This window comes from Pelobates fuscus, chromosome 5 (assembly GCF_036172605.1).
Source record: "Pelobates fuscus isolate aPelFus1 chromosome 5, aPelFus1.pri, whole genome shotgun sequence".
Classification (NCBI taxonomy): Eukaryota; Metazoa; Chordata; class Amphibia; order Anura; family Pelobatidae; genus Pelobates; species Pelobates fuscus.
This window is the reverse complement of record NC_086321.1, coordinates 62,277,392-62,297,277: the sequence shown is the minus strand read 5'-3', so window position 1 is coordinate 62,297,277 and position 19,886 is coordinate 62,277,392. Positions and strand designations below refer to the sequence as shown.

The 19,886-nt window shown below is 38.8% G+C and overlaps 1 protein-coding gene across 13 annotated transcripts in view; it reads left to right on the top strand.

Annotated features, from left to right (window-relative positions):
• Window positions 1-19,886, top strand: part of TCF4 (transcription factor 4) — a 322,114-nt gene that overhangs the window by 69,467 nt on the left and 232,761 nt on the right. For 11 of the 13 annotated variants that reach the window (XM_063453916.1, XM_063453918.1, XM_063453920.1 and 8 more), the window contains one exon: window positions 12,355-12,416. The exons of the other annotated variants lie outside the window; for them this stretch is intronic. In XM_063453916.1, the coding sequence (XP_063309986.1) occupies window positions 12,355-12,416 (62 nt within the window). The remainder of the gene's footprint in view (window positions 1-12,354; window positions 12,417-19,886) is intronic. 13 annotated transcript variants of the gene reach the window in all.

Sequence of the window (19,886 nt, the reverse complement as noted above, 5' to 3'; positions counted from 1 at the left end):
TCCCAAGTTCTCAAATATAGTGCCATAGTATACAGTCTGGGAAGAAAGTATCAGTTCAATATATATTACTCTGGGTTCTTAAATGAAAACAATGGTTAGAAATCAATTGCTACTTAGTGCAAAAGGAACATTGCTTTAATTGTGTCCAAAAAAGTATAATATATCATCGAGGGAGGGGGCACCATGGAAAATGCTTTTTACGGTAGGTGGACACTTCCTCAAAAATCTCTTATTTATATATATTCATAGTAAATACTGCAGGTGAAGTACCTGTCAATTAAGGACTCTTGTTTTTTTTTTATAAGATTATAAAAAAAATTTTCTTTTAATTTACTAAGAGAAACCACAGCCTCAGAATTTTAAGAAAGAAAGTATATGTTACCATACTTTAAAAAAATGCAATATGGAGGTGGCCGTGCAGCGCGCGAAGATGGACGCGTGAAGTGTCGGCTCCTGCGAGGGTGATTAGTTTACCGCAAATAGAGAAGAGAAAACGCCATAATTGACCCCGAAAACCACTCACAAGTGACTTGGAATCATCATGTCACACAAAATTCCGAAAAAACCTAAACTACGAGCAACACAAACCCACATCGCCCCACTTACTCCACCGCGCATCAAATTCCAAGATGGCGCCGGGAGCCAGACATCTCCAACCGCCAGCTCTGAAAAGAGTGACTGCACCTCCATCTCGCTGAGAACCACGGAGCCGGCATCAGAACATACCCTGCACTGCATGCTCCAAAAGCTCCAACAATCCATGCAAGCAGAATTTGCCAAGTTGGCACAAGATGTCCGCGCAGACATCAGGGAAATTAACGAACGCACAACCATGCTGGAAGAAAAAACAGAAGAGCTGATAAGCGCCCACAACAAAATGGCTGCGGCCTGTGACACTACAGAATCCAGACTAGCGTACTTAGAGGCCAAACTTGCGGATCAGGAAGACAGAGACAGACGCAACAACGTCCGCATAAGAGGGATTCCTGAAGAAATTAAACCAGCAGAATTGTATGATTATGCAACAGGTCTCTTTAAAGCACTATGCCCGACCCTCTCGATGGAAGAACTCAGACTGGACCGTATCCACCGCCTTCCAAGGCCCAAATTTCTAGCAAACACCGCTGCGAGAGACGTGATTACACGTATGCATTACTACACCTCCAAAGAAATGGTAATGAAGGCAGCAAGAAGCCCTGACAACTTTCCTCCAGAATTCCAACGTGTCAAGCTATTTGTGGACCTATCTGCAGTGACACTTGCCAAACGCAAACAGCTATCTCCTATAACAACAGCACTCCGCGAAGCTGCCATCCCATACAAATGGGGTTATCCTACGCGTCTAATAATAAGAAGAAATGGAACGGAACATCAAATCCACGCGGTCGCAGAAGGGTCAAAAATGCTCAAGGAATGGGACATTCCGGTCAATCTCCAAACCGCAGCACCAGCATTCCGAGATCCAGATAAGTCACCTACAAAAATCAACCACAACTGGTCCACAGGACTTAAACATAACTGAATCGCTCCTGACATCTCTCTCGTTTTCCAATTGGTGGCGTGAGCATAATTTATTTCTTTATTGTGACATTTCTTTTATTATGACATTTTTCTTGTTTTTCTCTCTTTACTGTTACTTCTTATGTTATATTTGAAGGTTATTCTCGTAATGTTTATCGCTCTGACAATCTGTGTTATATGGTTAATGCGATACCTAACGTAATGGGAAAACGCTTAAGTCAAATTGCAAAGCAGTTAACTAAATCTAGCCAAATGTGTTAGCTACGAATAATGTTATGGAACATAGAGTAATACACTATTATTAGTTTCACCATAGAGTCAATTATGACGTACTAAAGTTTCACCCTCCCCCCGTCTCGCTCCATGGGGCGGATTAAAGAAATTCTCCCAACCAGGTTAGATGACCTCAGTCTAAACCTCGTAATGTATATAGTTCTCCTCTCCACCTTCTCCCCCACCCCCACCCCTCTACCCTTCACACGCCCACATATGTACACAATATGCGACACCAACAAACAGCTGGTCCAAACCAACACTGAGACAGAACCGGAATATCCAAACATTACTGCTATAACGCCAAATGAGAGACAAACCGCTTTGGTCCAAACTAAATGGCACATAATAAATAAATTAGCTAAAAGCATATCCCACTATCCCTTATGTAGGGACACCCAAAACATAATAAATGACTTGAAGTACAACCGCAGCACTTGGCAAAGCGTGTATGATATGGTTTTATGGCACTGACTATCCTCTCGCTCAATGTTAAAGGTCTAAATTCTCCTCACAAGAGACGGATGGCTCTAGAAGAGGCCTGTAAAGCGAAAGCCTCCGTGGTCTTCTTTCAGGAGACCCATTTTTCACGCTCCAAAATGCCCAAGTTCTCCTCGAAACAACATCCCATAGGCTTCCACTCTGGATACCTGAAAAAGAAAAGAGGGGTATCTACGCTAATTAGTAAAGAGGTTACTTTTTCATTACATAAAAAAATAGGAGACAAGGAGGGCAGATATTTGCTCATCCAATGCCATATTAACAATGAACCATATACCCTCCTTAATATCTACGGCCCACACGAAAATCAGGCGCCTTTTCTCAACAAACTATTGACATTAGCAGAAGCTAACAAATATGGAACAATATTAATAGGAGGAGACACAAACTTTATTCTGGACAACACTCTAGACTCCTCCTCAGACCTCCGGGTCTCCCGTAAGACTCTTGCCCAACGCGCTACATGCACCAGCGCCATTAAACAACACCTCCATGAAACAGGTTACGTAGATGTATGGAGGATACTACACCCCTCCGAAAAAGACTTCTCATTCCATTCCCAAGCCCATAACTCATATTCGAGAATAGACAGGTTTCTCACTCACTCATCCCTAATACCCCGCATCCAAGCCACAAAAATCGGTCTCATAACTTGGTCCGATCACGCCCCGATAACACTAACAATTTCAACCCAATACCCCACCAAGGGGAGAGGCTCATGGAGATTAAATGACTCTCTTCTAAGAGACCCTGACACTGTCGCAAAAATCAAAGCAGAAATAGAATTGTATTTCCAGACTAATTCCGCGGCAGACACTTCCATCCCAACGACATGGCAAGCACACAAAGCGGTAATTAGAGGCCTCTTTATAAAATTGGCTAGCCACGCAAACAAAGAGAGAAAGAGAAGATACACCGACCTCATCCAACAAATCAAAGTCCTAACACACACCAACAAAAGCAATCCGTCCCAAGATATCTACAGTCAGCTTAAACAATTACACACCCAACTCCAAGAATTAGAACTAGATAAAACAAATTTTATTCTACAAAGATATAAACATAAATTCTTTGCACAGGGAAACAAAGCAGGAGCAATTCTAGCTTCCAAGCTAAAATCGCGGATGACAAACTCAAGAGTAGCTTACTTAGTAGGACCAGACAAAGCCAAAATTATGCATCCACAAAACATTGTAGAAACATTTGCACAATACTACAGCTCCCTCTACAACCTCTCAACAGATAAAAATACACACACACCTTCGATATCACAGATACAAGACTTCCTCAACACGATAAACCTCCCGACAATAACTCAAGATGATATAGCCATGCTTACTAAACCGTTCTCAACTGAAGAACTAAAAACTATAATTGGGAAACTACCCTCCCACAAATCGCCAGGACCGGACGGTTTTACCAACTTATATTATCAAACCTTCTCCGACACCTTAGCCCCACACCTCACCGAACTTATCAATCACTGCTTCTCCGATGGAGTACTTCCATCGGAAATGCTTCAGGTAAACATTTCCACACTCCCCAAACCGGGCAAACCAGCTACGCTTTGCCAAAATTTCAGACCCATCTCATTGCTTAACTGTGACACAAAAATTTATGCCAAAATCATTGCGGACCGTCTCTCACTCATCCTCCCACGTATAATACATAATGACCAATCAGGTTTTATCAAAACTAGACAAGGTTCCGATAACACAAGGAAAGTACTTAATATCCTAGCTCACATGGATACACACAACATGGAAGGTCTTCTCTTAGCGCTGGACGCGGAGAAGGCCTTCGATAGACTCAACTGGGACTACATGACCCAAGTTCTACTCAAATTCGGATTCCCTAAGGAATATATCACAGGCACTATGGCGTTATACACCTCTCCTTCTGCTCGGGTTTCCAATGCAGGTTTCACTTCAAACCCATTCCACATCACTAATGGCACTCGCCAAGGGTGCCCCCTATCTCCCTTGTTATTTGTATTGTCCCTAGAACCCTTAGCGCAAAAAATCCGAATGAACACCAAAATAAAAGGAATAAACATTAACAACACGGAATACAAACTATCAATGTTTGCAGACGATATACTTATCTCTGTATCGCAACCTACAATATCGCTACAACAAATTCTTCACACCCTGGAAGATTACAGTCGCATTTCCTATTATAAACTTAACCAGACGAAGACCCAGGCCTTACCTATCCGTCTCCCAACTACGGAGATTTTACAAATGAAACAAACATATACATTTGACTGGAGACAGACTTCCCTCACATACCTAGGGGTGAAGATCACAAGTAATCTCAGAGGCATCAGCACCTGCAACTTTGCCACGCTACCGCAAACCTGCAAGCTACTACTACACAAATGGAAAAATGTAATGCTATCATGGTTAGGTCGGATAAACACCATCAAAATGATGGTTTTACCAAAATTATTATATGTATTTCGAATGCTTCCAATACCCCTTTCTCCCTCACTACTCAAACAATTACAAACCATACTAACAACTTATGTATGGGAGAACAAAAAGCCCAGGTTACCTCTACTCCTTTTGCAATCTCCCACTAAAGAAGGGGGCTTGGGATTTCCTAACATAACAGCCTATCACAGAGCTGCCCTGCTAGAACATGCTATAAAATTACACGCCCCGAAACACACACTACAATGGGTAGACATGGAAAATGGGTACGACCCCAAAGGTTCAGCAATAGACCATATGTGGACCCCCAAACAACTAAGGGACAAACGCAAAACAATCCTACCACTCACCAAATACATAATCCAGGCATGGGATCACCTCCGCCACTCCAAAAGAGATGACACTAAATTCTCCATCTGGGCACCGATCACAGCTCTAAACTCGATATCTCCGTGGTTATCTTTAAATAAATGGAGGGAGAAAGGGATCTCACGAATTGCAGATTTATGTAAACAGGGCTCTTTACTACCATTCCCAGAGTTGAAAACGAAACATTGTCTACCCCCATCATTCATTTTCCCATACATTCAACTGCAAAGTTTAATCTCAGATAAGGTAGCTACGTCTGACAAACCTGAAGCCCACACTATATTGCTGTACAACCGATGCCATTTTACACCAGTTAGGAATAAAACTCTTACAGCATGCTACAATGTATTAATGAACCAGGCTCCTCGGCCAGAATATAATTATAAAAAAATGTGGAAGGCCGAATGTGCTCACTGCCCCTTAGACACTCAATGGCTGGCTTCAATACAAGCCCTGAAGGGAGTAACATCCTGCTATTCCCATATAGAAGCCCATAAAAAACTAATCTATAGGTGGTACTACACCCCTGATAAAATACATCAGATGTTCCCCCAATCATCGCCTAAATGTTGGAGATGTGACAGAGATAAGGGAACAATGACCCATATTTGGTGGGACTGCCCGGATATAAAACCACTTTGGGAAGAACTTCAACACTTGTGGACACAACTAGGGGTAAACCTCCCACCGATCACACCTTTACTAGCCCTTTTCCTGCTGATCCCAGTAAAAATGCCTCGAGCAGACGCCCACATATTATTGATGACAATATTAGCCACAAGGAATATAATTGCAGGCCATTGGAAGAAACTGGGCTGCCCATTACCAGCTTTGATATGGCATAAAGCAAGACAATATCTCAGGTATGAGGTTCTATCTGCCAATACTCCCAAACAGGCTCACATAGCAAAACTAAATTGGCAAAAATGGGTGGACCTAGAACTACAGACCAAAACGAAATTGCAACTTGCAAGCCCTCTAGGTAAATAAATTACAAGTCAAATAAAGTCTAATCTTCTCTCAGAAGGTTACCGACCCTAATCATTGTACACTGTTACGACTCTATCTATAGGTCCTAATTGTCCATAAGGAATTGATCCAAGAACAGTGATAGATTAGACCAGCGGCCTAAAACAATTTATGACATTTAATCGCAACTTATATTTGAACAGTGTCAATAGTCGATACTAGAGTGATACTTATTTTACCATACTATGATGTACCCTTATTCTCAACCTTTGAGGACAAAATGAGAAAGGTCTATCATGTTAGTTTAATGTGTGAGTACTAAAAGCTATGAACTTGGGTGATGGAGAGTACCTATATCACCCATGTGAACTCGGGGTTCCTTGTCAAAGATGTAATGTAAACTACAACTATGTATTTTTGTAAAATTGTGTGAATATCCTACACCGGCAACAAATATTGTACGGTACTATACTGTGTATGTATACCCCCCCCTCCCCCCCCCCCTTTTTTCCTTTCTGTATCCCTCCCTTTATTGAAACTTGAAAACCTAATAAAAATCCTAAATATAAAAAAAAAAAAAAAAAAATGCAATATAACTGAATAAGTAAGAATTTGCAGAATACAGATGAATGAATTGTTTGACTCCCCTACGAAGCATATCATGTGTGAGTTAATTAAATAAATGTACAGCTAGGCTAAATAGCCCAGTAAAAGCCTAGAAGTCTTGGAAGAAAAACTCCTTAGTCTGTACTTGCTTCAAGGCACCTTCGTGCTGACCAAATAAAAGAAGGGGTAAATTAATTGTTTGTCACATTCCCTTTTGGTGTGATGAGGTTAACCTGTAAACAAGAACAAAATGTGAATATAAACAGTTTAATTGTACTTCTACATATGTTTTCATTTGCATGTATCCCAGCTGTATTAGCTATGTGTTAGCCTGTAAGTGCTCTTTGCCACCTGAATATGGAGCTTACTTTGTTTCTGCCAATTATTTGCAGGTGTTGCAGCAAAGCAGACATTCATAGATTGGCTTGCCAGCAATGTTAAGGTTACACATACACTCTTTGTTACAATGTGTATAGCTGTTTGGTTTTTTTTTTTTTTCATTCATAAAATCTTGATTAAAAGACTTCCAGTGTTATTAACTAAAGTCCAAATGACCCCATACCGAATGAGGCACACTGTTTGTTGCAGTACGGACTGCAAAACCCAGGCATTGTTCACAGTATGTAACAATGGTCAGATGATGTGTAGGAGGCTCTGAGTGAGCCTGAATTTGGTCTGGATCTCAGTTGGAATAAAACAGCTGATGGTTAAAATCAGGGCCTGGAATTAAAAAATCCAAATGGCGCAAGAATTAACTTATGTGACAGTTGGCCAGCTCTTGCTAGCCAGCTGCCTCATTAAAAAACTAATGAAAACAAAGCCAATATGGGTGAATATGGCACCTATATTAGTAAGGAGGGGTTTAAAACTACCTTTTGCCACACCTGTAATGCTACCACACAAAGCATAACTACCAAACAGTGCAAAGCTAGTGGCTGCTCACTAACTAAAAACTAGCGATTGCATAGCCATTTATGCCCAGTCAATAGTTTGACCCCATGTAAATGAGGCCTGAAAAATAGCACAGTTAGTGTCCTGTCCCCCCCTGTTATTTTACTGGCCTTATCCCCATGACTGGCATCTCATTTTTTTGTATAAATGCCCGGACATAATCCGATGGTTAGTGAATAACTGTGTAAAACTTTTACTTGCACAATTAACTTACATTATAAGTTGACGGTTTTTTTTTCATCTAAAATGTCAAGCATTTCTGTTTCTTAACGGTAAACTCCAAATACCTAAATCACTTTTGCTTGCTGAATTGCTTTATGTGTTTAGAGTGTGTCCTATTTTTTCATTTTGCAATAAGTGCATATTTTTAAAAAAAAATTGGCACTATTATAAATTAACCTTCAGACAATCAGACAGCAGGTCCTGTTATTTACTGGTTTGTTTAGCTCAGTGAAGCTAGCCTCAAGAGGCAACGATTGCCCAGAGCACCTGCCTTGTAAAGACTTCTAATTGAGCTACATTGAACAGCCACAGAAACTCAGTTTTGGGGAAGAAGAGGAGGCCTTGCAAACCCTCTCTGTTGCAGACAACAGATTTTCAGATTTTGCAAGCTTTTTATAGAAACACCCACTATAAAGAAAGCATTATTAAATGCATGCATATTTTTATTCGGGGTGCATCTACTAAATAGTGACCAGCAGGCCGTAGGATTTAGGGGTCCATCAGGTAACCCATGCAGGTACGGCAAACCCAAAAGGCAAGGTGGTTGGATCAGGGACCCGGTCAGGTTCTGCGGGCTTTTAGCAGCCCAACAGGGCCTCTTTAATGTTGGCACCCAGTGCTGGGAGGAAGTAATTTCCTGTCACTTCCTACCAGCTTACAGACCACGTGGAGTGTGTGTGTTTATCTGCGTATGAGTGCATCTGTGTGTGTCAGTGTGGGTATTTGAGTGTATGTGTGTGTCAATGTGAATGTATATCTGTGCCTGTCAGTGTGTGCGTGTATCTGCGTGTTAGTGTGTAGCTGTATGTGTTTATGTGTGCATTCATCCCAGTATTCAAATGTAAACATCAACACTACATACAAACACACCCTTTCAATCAAATACCAACACTACATTAAATCAAACGCCATCACTACATGCAGATACACCCCTGCAATTAAACACCATCATTACATACCCCTGTATTAAAATGTTAACATTGTAACACAACCCTACATTCAAACAGCAAAACTGCACACAAAAAACTACAGAACTAAACACAATTACATCTTTGTTTAAACACCCATCACCTTAAAAAAAAAACACACACCACTGCATTAAAACACATTACACATAAGTATGCCACTGCTTTTAAGTGGCAGCAGTACGTACAAACACACAACTGCATTCAACTGCCAACACTACACACAAATGGGCCTTTATACAAAAAGGTCCATTCGTCCACCCTTGGCCACCCTCGTTCTGAAGGGGGCAAAAAATGTCCTCCACCGGGATCCTCTCTACATTAGTTCCGCCACATGATCTAAATACCATTCATTGGCCAGTAAAAACGGTTTGTTTTGGAGATGTAAACATGTGTCAGTCTGGTAGCCATTAGATCAGTCATCTAGTTCCCAAGGGGACAGTAGCAGTAATGAATAAATTTTAATATTTGTTGTAAATTGGTGTTAGTCATCTCACTAAGCTAACTATAGCAATACGTGTTATATATAATACTTAAAACTATATAAATACATATCCAATAAACCGGATCTTATACAAAACTGGGCCCTTAGCCACATATAAAAATAATAAATTTCAGGTATTTTCTTTCATTAGTTTGTTCCAGGAGTTTTAGCCACTGTGCTAAAGGCTTGTTTTTATTAGGTATGAAATACACTTTCCAATTATGGAATAATGTATGTATCGGGTCCCTGTGCAATGTCTACCTTATTTAATTTCATTACTGACAAAGAAATGGCTTTATGTGTCATTGTTAATTAAAGCTACTCATTGATGTTACACAGAATAATACGGTGTACTTTGCACATTTAATGTCTTTATACAGAAGCAATGATACATGACCCTTTGTGGCAAGTGATTGAGAATGATTACTTAAGATTGATCATATCAAGTAAAGCAAAGATACGACAGTCTGAATGAAAAATCCCGTAACTGCTGAGAAAAGCAAGTCCTAAATAAGAAGACGATTACAACCATGATTTGATGGCCTATCTTTTCGCTAAAGACTTACATCTCTGTCTTGTTGTATTGCTCATTCCCATCAGTTGGTGTAGGATGAAGCATCTCAACTCTAAAAACAATCTATCATTTACTTGTGGTTTCCATTAATGCTGAGCTGATAAAACTATAGGATGTGGTTCCATACTATTAAAGAGACATTCCGGGGCACATGCACACTTTATAAACAATTGATAGATTTCAGGATTTCCCCCGAAAATTTCTTTAATTTGTGTATAAATTAATAAATTGTTTTGCTCTCTCTCAGCACCATTTCCGTCCTTCCACCCTGTTGTGTATCTTTTCTTACCTCCCAACTGCCCCATGTCTGGCAGTGCAGTCCAACTTAGTTACCTCTGTCCAAGAATCTTGTTATTTTTTTTCTTATTATTACTTGAGATGACAAAGATCATCGCTGTCAGTAATACAAAAAATAAACTCTTCGGAAAAAGTCAAATTTAAAGTACACAGACATGGACTCTAAAACCAAGCAAGGTAAATGGTTTCACTCGTTCGATGAGGCATCTAACTGAGGACTAAGGGCTCCTGCAAAATAGATTAGCAAGCATGAGGTGCTTGACTGAAGTAAAAAATATCTCACGGGAAGAAGGTTCAGTAGAATCTGCAGTGTAAAGTGTAGGTTAAAAGTTAAGGGGGTAATTTAATAAGACAAGTCAAGTTGTTTAGACTGGACTTTTGGAAATTGAAATTAACTTTTTATGATTTTTTTTTTACTTTATAGGGTTTAATTTGCTTAGTGATTTTTTTAAAAAAATGTAAAGTTAGTGCTTAATTTTTCTGCTGACCCTGTTATTTAAAGTGTTCATATTTGTGCTTAATAAACTTCAAAGCATTTAGAAACGTTCACTTTGAACTTAGAATAAGGAGAGCAGCAGCATGCGGAACCATTTGTTGTATTGGTGTTATACTACTACTTCAGAACATCGCAGGCCGTTTTATTGTGTTTTATGTATGAGATTTGTGTGAGATTTCTAGATTTTTTTTCTTATTAATTTATACCTCTAAATGTCCTGGATCGGGTGGTGCAGTCTGGTGTTCTGCAACATATAAAGTATAGCACAGTGAGAACAAATCGTTAATGCTAGTTCTGTTTAAATTCTTTCAAGTATCCCTATTTAGGAGGGACAGTCCCTAATTTGGGCTCAAATCCCTCTGTCCCTCTTGTGGGACTTTAAACTCCAATAAATGTGTTTAGAACTCGGTCTGTGTAAATAAGATACTTTGTTCTTCTTCTACATTTTAGTTGCATAAATTGGTATTATTAAGTCACCTAGAATTTCTCGGGACAGCTCTATCCCTGGTCACACCCCCAACTCACATCCCTAAAATTAAAGTGTCCCTCTTAATCAATTTCTTATGTTGGGAGGTATGCACTAACATTACTGTGCTCATGAGCAATACTAAATTGGTCTGGCCAGTGAACCTGATTTCTGACTTTCTGGCAGTGCCCATTCCCACCATGTCACCAGTCATGTATACTGCAACCCTGTCACAATCCCTCCAGCCCCAACCTTTACATGTGCTGCATAGACACCTCGCAGTTGGGAATTGGGTTCATATACATGAACTTTAAAGAACGGACATTAATTATCAGATAAAGTCATCAGAGACCTGTAACATACATACTAGAGCTTAAATCTCCTTGTCAATTAAAACACACAGTCTTATTCAAATATAGGCTTTGACAAATCTAGAATATACTGTCGTTCTCACATACAAGCCTTGTAGGCCTTTCCTGAATATGCTGTCATTATACTAATAGGTTTTGATAATACTGGAACATTCTGTAATTTTCTGAAGTAGAACTGCCCCTTCTGCAATACCTGTATGACTACATTCAGTCTTACATGACACCTATAACCTGACTCTAGTGCTTCCTGACTGTCATTGTTATCCAAGGTTGGATAAATGTGCACCTAATATTGCAGAAGTGAAGTGAATTTCTGAAATATACATTCAGCTGCACAGGGCAGGCCTGCAGGTACCGGGAAAGACACTCAGAAATAAGACACTGTCCCTAAGTTGATAGCACCATAACCACTACAAGAATCTATAGTTGTTATATTAAATCTTTAAATCATATAAGTTTGACAGTAATTGGCAAAATCGAAATTGTCTCTATTTTAGTTTATATAATTATGGCCACTATACCTATTGTTTCTCAAGTAACAAAAGAACGGGGGACTGTTAGCTCTAACTTTTTGTTTCTGCATTAGGTTTTTTTAAGACGTGCAGGATTAAAAGCAATTTATTACTCAACCTTGTGAATCTTTAGGGCTCTGCTAAATTGAGCAGTGAATTTCAATCAGTTTACTTAAGTAGATGGGTCAGAAGTCTACTATCACTATAGCAGTCCTACTTGAGATTCTTAATTAAAAGCAACAGCAGATTAGTTGGAAGCTTTAATTTAAAATGCAAGTCAAAATAAAACATCGCTCAGATAAAGTCTAAAGAGATTTTTTTTTTTTTTATGTTTGTCTTTAGATGTAGAAGACAGAAGTAACTCAGGGTCTTGGGGGAACAATGCGCATCCGAGCCCGTCCAAAGTAAGTATTACTGTATATTACCTTATACTCCTTAAGCAAGACTTTAAACTCCTCCTACTATATATTAACAGAGCTCCACCCTTACTGATTGTCTTTGTGAGCATGTATCTCTGTCATTTCAAATTTAAAAAAATCTCTTTAATGAAAGTTATATTTTAAAAGCATCAGTCCAAGCACCATAACCACTGCAACATGTTGTCGTGGTTATGGTGCCTGGAGTGCCCTGGTGCCAACCGATAGTAATTTGTCAAATGATTTTAGAATAGTTTGACAACTTACCTTGTTCCACCGTGCGCCTGTTCGTCATACAGTCTTCCCCTTCAGTACATCGCTAATCAGCACATCTCCGTTGGTACCGCTTAGCTCAGCAGATGTAATGATTAGATGTAATAATTACCCATCTCAACAGCCTTCTATTGACTTGAGAATGATGAAAGGCTACCTTAAGTCTGCAAGGAATAAAGCCTTACACCCTGAGGTGTGATCAACTTCTACAGTTTGTGCATTACAGCAGAACATTTTCAGTGTGAACCATCACCTATTTGCTTTATGGCTAATACTAACATTTTTGCATAATCTAATGGACAATAATGACAAACAGATTTAAAGGGACACTGTAGGCACTGTATCTGCTTCATCTTATTAAACTGTTTATTACTTCTGGAGTCTCCTGGTGCCATCATTTCATTCAGCATTAAACAGTTTTTATGTTTTTATGTTTGAATGCAAGCCCACAGCAGCCCATCCCCTCTGTGCTGCTTTGGCTAATGAGTAAGTATTAGCATTAGCAGCAATAGGCAACTGTGATTGGTTGAGAGTGTCAGCTGACTGTTTTTATCCTATCAGAGCTCTAACTGACTGTATGAAGGGTATGGCTACAAGGAAGTGTGTAATCTCTGTCTTAGCCACACCTCCAGAAGGGGCCTGACTGTGGGTTCCCCGGGACCCGTATTTTGGACCCTTATTTAGTGTTAAACTGCTCTAAAGTGGTTTAACACTGAATGGAGAGACAGTACCAGGGAACTCTAGGCACCATAGCCAATTTAAAGAGGTGAAATGGTTATAGTGACTACAGTGTCCCATTAAGTTGTTAAGCAGGTGGTTAGAATGTAGAACTAAAAATGTTCTTGTTATGGAATCATCTACATTCTACATTTCTAAATTATATATGAGTCTGTGCACTAAACGCTGAGTTCTAGCTAGAGTTGGGCAAATACATCTTTGCTAGCTGAGGTAGAACTCTACCATTGCCCCTGGGGTTCTAAATGTACCCTGGCCTCTAGGCATTAATCTCATGTTTTATTCCTACCACTGTCCTCTCAGCTTCCTAATTAGAAGCATTTACCCTTTTTCAGGTCAGTCACACCCTAACTATATTAGTTAGCTGAGTATCACTCTATTCCTATTTCTCAATATCAGTTACGGGGATTATTTTTATTTTTATTTCAAACTACTTCCAGGGTTCAGGCCCATGGTGGATCTGGTACCACCAAACTCACCACTTTGTCCCAAATCTAAGGAGTTTGGATTTGGTGACATGGATATAGTCATACCCTTTACATTGGCTACCTCCATTTTTTTTGGTGACAGAACCAACGGTTTTCGAGATATATGTAATTTTTACAAAGCTATTCCCGTGACATCATGTGTTGGAATGGTAAGTTGCCCTGTAAGGCATAGGTTTGAGTACTTTAAACATTTATTTAGCCTGGCGTTTTCTCTGGTGTCAAAGGAGAAAAGAGACAAACCAAGGTATAGAGGAGGAGGGGGGAGTCAAAACTGTCCCACTAAATTTTGGGATCTTGGCACGTGTGCCTAATATCTCGAGTTCACTAAATGTTAGTGTGTGTATCTATTTCTGAATTCTGAATGTTTCTAGCATAGTGAATTAATTTCTATACTAGAGATTTTCTTACAATCTAAAAATAATACATTAAACACTTTGGAGATACAGGTGAGTTTTTGGTTTTTTTCAGTTTGTGTATTTTGACCTTAATTATGCAAATTGGATGACTTGTCATGCTGAAAATTGTTTGCTCGTGGTCTTTTAGTTGCATGGGTTTTAGGTTTAATCAGATAGGAAGCTCAGAAATGTATGTTCCTTTAAAACTATGCACACTATTCTCTTGCACACTCACATTACTGTTTTAACCCTTTCAAAGCGAGATAACTGATCAGATGCTTTTCCACTCGTCCGGTGCTGGAACGGTTAATATAATGTGCTTCAGAAGCCACCTCCGCTCACAAAAATTAATAAAATACGTCTTTAAACTGTGGAGAATAACATTTAATTTATTCCTTGCAGAACAAGGGGGGTTGGTATTGCAACATATTTATTGAAGCAAGAAAATAAACGATTGCAGAAAAGTTCTGTGTTTGTAATAGAAGAACCTCAGGGGTTATATAGTAATGCCTAGTTTCCATGTTGCTGAAGGCACTGAGGCCATATGGTTGTTTTGAATAAAACCATAAGTCTGTGTTCTGTTATGACTTTCTTTGATCTTGTGATAGCATCTGATAGCTGCCCACTCATTTTTACTGGTAACAGTAGTTTAAAAAAAACCTCCAACACCATATCTCATTGATGTGACATCTGTGTTGTAACATGCATCCATTTAAATCACGGGTAGTTCCTGCATTCTTAATGTATCTTCTAAAAGGTACAATCCCACACGTAGTAGAAACTAAGCTTAAGTTAATTTGTGTAGACATTTTTCTTTCAAAGTATAAGGAACTTTTAGAACAGGCAAAGCAGCAGCGCTAAGAAAAAAACATAATTTTCAAATGTTGTACCAAACAGTATTTCATAATGCGCATGGACAGTCCACTAGTTTCCACATCAGTATTTTCTTGTCGCTCAAAAAGTTAGTCTAGTATTCTAGATCGCAGGACCCCACTTTTAATGATAAAAAAAAAAATCCATTAAAATAACGCTATCAATTATTAGAAATGATAACAATAATTGACTCCAGTGCATCCCTACGAGAAGCACTGATAGAACATTCAATGGTTTAATGCAATGACTGTCAGACTCAGTTCAGGGTGACAGCCAGCCACTGGAGGTGTGTTGAGCCTCGCAATGTAATGTTTCACTTAGCGTGAGAAATACAGCAGGGTCACTGCACACGGACCATTTAATCGAGATGATCTTGAACTATGCAAAAAACGGTCTCTCCCCTCCTCTGTCAATCCTTTCTCACCTTAAAGAAAAACATGTATTTTAACATCCTGTGCTTTGGGGTTCTGTCACACTACCCTGTTTTTTTCCATGGCGTATTCGGGACATCAGGGAGATTCTCATAAATAGCTTTGCAAACAGATGTACGTGTGCAGTACAAAAAACTCTCCCAAGGGCAGAATGCTCCAACCTTGCTCTGCGGATTGGCAGCCCTGAGTATAGTACCCAGATAGAATGTCAGCCTGACATGCATTCACACAAGGCTGACATTCACACATTTTGGCCAATCCCACACTATTCCCAATCAGACATGCTTTTAAGCGTCATGTTATGTCCCGCCACCCCCGTGGGTCCACCCGTGTTCCAAGTTCAAGCTTCCCAATATTGGGAGCTATAATTCATAGAGATCTGTATGCCAATAAGTGATTTACATTTTGGAGCTTGAGAGGGTTCTTACAGGCAGTTCTTGTAGAATATTGACAGAAAAGCAAAATACATGTTTTGCTGCTCTGTCACAGCAACTACAGTGCATGTGCTGTAGCTGCTTTCGCTCTTCCTCTGACAAGCGCGTCTCATGCTTTGCAGAGAAATATAGTCACTTTGTTCTGAAATTTGCAATGAAGTCAGCGTGTAGTCTCAATGAGAAAAAAAACAAGTGGCAAGAGAGGTGAGAACGGACAACAGCTCAATTAGCCTGCCCTTCAGTGGGTCCCTACTCAGATCTCAAGCTGGTGCCAGCAAGTTCCCTCTGGATGAGAGATACAGCAACCCCCGACCATCGTTCCATCCTTGTAAGGCATCATCAGTGAGGTATAGCCAATATCCCTCTAGGCACCACGAGTAAGTGGTCCACTTTTGGATTGCCCTTTAAACTTAAGGAAAGAAAAACAAGTAGCAAGAGAGGTGAGAACGAACAACAGCTCAATTAGCCTGCCCTTCGGTGGGTCCCCGCTCAGATCTCAAGCTGGTTTTAGCTCATCTAGTGTAATTGCAGATAGAACATATCTGAAGCATATCAGACTGGTCCCACCCGTACAGGCAATCCAATGGGAAAAAAGGTTATTCCAGTCAAAAAAAATAAATAAATAAAATATATATATATAGTAACATACCTCCCAACATTGAAAGATATTGAATTGGAACAGGTAGTCAGACCTTCAAGGGTTTTTACCTGTGACACTGGTGGTACCCATAATAAGAAAGAGTAACTCTTCCTGGCCGGGCCCACTGTACATTACCATGCAGAGAGCGCCACTGAAGTGCTCTATGCATGATCCTAATGCCTGCCACATAGCACAAGTGTGCCTAATGATGTGCTGTGCTGACCGAAGGCAGTTCCCTGTTGTCTTCAAATTTGGAACACCATGAAATTAAATCAGGATGTGGGAGCAAGACCATAAAATAGGGACTGCAAAGCCAAAATCAGGAGAGTTGGGAGACTTGCAGTAGTGAGAGCATATTGTTAGGATTTGTAAGTCATGGATATTCTCACAAATGATCCTCATCTTTTTCTACTGCTACAAGCTGTACTATATTGAGTTGGATTTACACTACTTTTGCATGTTTTTTGCTACTGGTAAAAGTCTATGACAAGCATCTAATCCACGTCATTTATGCACGATTTAAAAGGAAAGTGCATGAAAAACATTATATTTTATTATAAAAACATTATATTTACACTTACAGTATAACAGATGTTGCACAGCATAGAAACATGTACTGACTTTAAATACCATAAGCTTGTTCTCAACTCAATCCATGTATGTTATGTGAGTTTTGCTACAGATTCTATACTAGGCTGTTTGTTTTATGATCCTTTTTCACTGTAAATTGGGTTTAAGACATTGCTGAATACATAACCCTTTTTCTATCTATAGAAAAAGAAAAGCTTACATCGACATTTTATGGCTTTTATCCCAATATAGGTGAGGCATGTTTGTGAGTGAGCTGTTAATTTTACTCTAGGACATTGAAGCCTTGAGGCTGGCAGTGCATCCTGGGAAATGTAACACAACAGAAGGAGTATCAAAGGATAGCCATCATCGCTTTCATGACGTGCAAAGCATCATGGGATATGTAACTCACACAAATTATGGTGCCAAAAAAGAGATGTCACTTTCCAGGGAGCTAGCTTTATAAATCTGTCAGCCCAGGAATTTCATTGGGGTGGAGTTAGATTGGAACTGTTACTTATTACATCTTATAACATTATTACACTATTAAATAAAACATTGAAAAACACCTATAACATATGTTAACCATTTTTTTCCCACAAGATGATGTGTGGATTTAATTTTATTTTATTTTTACACCTCACAAATATATGTGTGTGGGTGTTAAATATAGGGATAATATCAATCCTGTGATAAGGTTCCCCTTTAATGTATAACTTTAATTGAATTTATATTTTATCTGGAGGACAGCCTTCTACCTGGAAATCCTGCCGGGTGGGTTGAAAATAAACATTACCTATTTTATGTCTGTATTATAAAAAAACAAAAAACAAAAAAAAAAAACATTACCTATTTGAATGAAAATGGGTGATGGCAGTACAGCCCAAATAAACCAATTTATGAAACGTTGATGCTTTATTAATTAATGCTTGCTTCATAATAATATAGTTGAGTAGCTCATTTACTTGATTACACTCACATTATGGTGAGCACATTTCTGCCCAGTGAGAAAATGTCTTCCCATTGATTGTTTCTTATGTTGGTAATGATTAATTAATGTATGTTAGGTCTCTCATTTCTGTTTATCAAATAATCCATAAAACGCCCCAAAATGTCCCAATTTAAATTAAATAGTATGTAAACTTTTTGTTTTATAAATCTAGTCTGTTTGGTTTTCAATGAAGAGGGAAGAAAAATCTTCTCTTAATCTCTATGAGATTTATTTCACCTATTTGACACCAACAATTTTTGAGCATACCGCTTAAATCCTCAGTGTTGTCTAAAATCTGAATGGTTTAGTTAAATAGAGCACAATTGTCACATGTTTCTTAACATGATGATTTTATCCCAAAGGGATGGTGTGATTTGACAAAGCACCACTTTGTAAATAGGATCTACGTTTGTACTTCATTAAACATCGCCTGGGCATTTAATAACGCTGATCTGGCGACTAAATATAAGCAAAACCCACACTCCTTCAATAGCATGATACAAGTTAATTAGTGTCATTTATTATGTTCATCTAGTGACATTACTGCAGTTTATATTATGCTCTATCAGTTATGACTGACCTCGCTAATGCAGATATTTGTGAGTTTAATTTCCCATGATGCTTAGCCAGTGTTCAGCTGGCTTAGCCATCACAATAATTTATCTTTTGTCTAACTGAGCATCATAGGCAAATTAGTTCATAAATATCTAAATAAATCCATCAATGAAAAACGCTCATATAGTGATATTATAACATAACATCAAAAATACATTTTTACACAAACTATTGATTCATTTTAAGTTATTATTTTATTTTATTTTCAGACAGAAATGAATGGTATGTTTTTGAGGATGGGTCGGTGGATGGTTATTTATTTATAGAATTAATTGATGTGTATTATGCAAGCCAGTCTTACAGAACTCAATCTCAAGCATTAAATGTGTTTTATTTACTAAAATCCCACTTCTCAATATACTTTGTTGTTAAAAGCTCAGAGAAAGCATTTGATTGGCTGAGATCATCAATTCTGATGATGTCAGCTAAAGAGGCAGATTGGTGGTGGAACCAGTTTAGAACTGAAAAAAGGAAACTTTTAATAATTTTTAAGGGGGCAAGTCGGGGGGGGGGGGGGGGCGGGAGGGTGGTGGGGGGGGGGGGGGGGGAGCAAGCCACCTAAATGGTTGTTTTAACACTATTGGGTCAGGTATACATGTTTGTGTTCCTGACCTTATAGTGTTCCTTTAATAATCCGTAGATCTAACACTACTTTTCCATGTCATTTAAAGGATACAGATCAATGAAAAGTGTTTTAGTTTTTGTAATGCCATCTCGGCACTCAACCAAGTGATTCCTTTGTAATTAATTACAAAATAGTTTTGAGCTTTTGTCCAATTTGACTTGTGTTATGAAAGGTAAACAATTTCAAAAAATTTTAGTTTAGTGAATACCTGATTTCATTTATATGCAAATTTAACTTTTTTTTTTTATCTGGAGCGATAACCACATAACTATTTAAAAAAGCAATATGCAAACAAAAAATTAACAAAAAATAATTTTTCATTGCTGTGTTTGAGCTCTATTTGAGTGAATTTCTATAATCTTAAATAGCAATAAGATTGCATCTCACG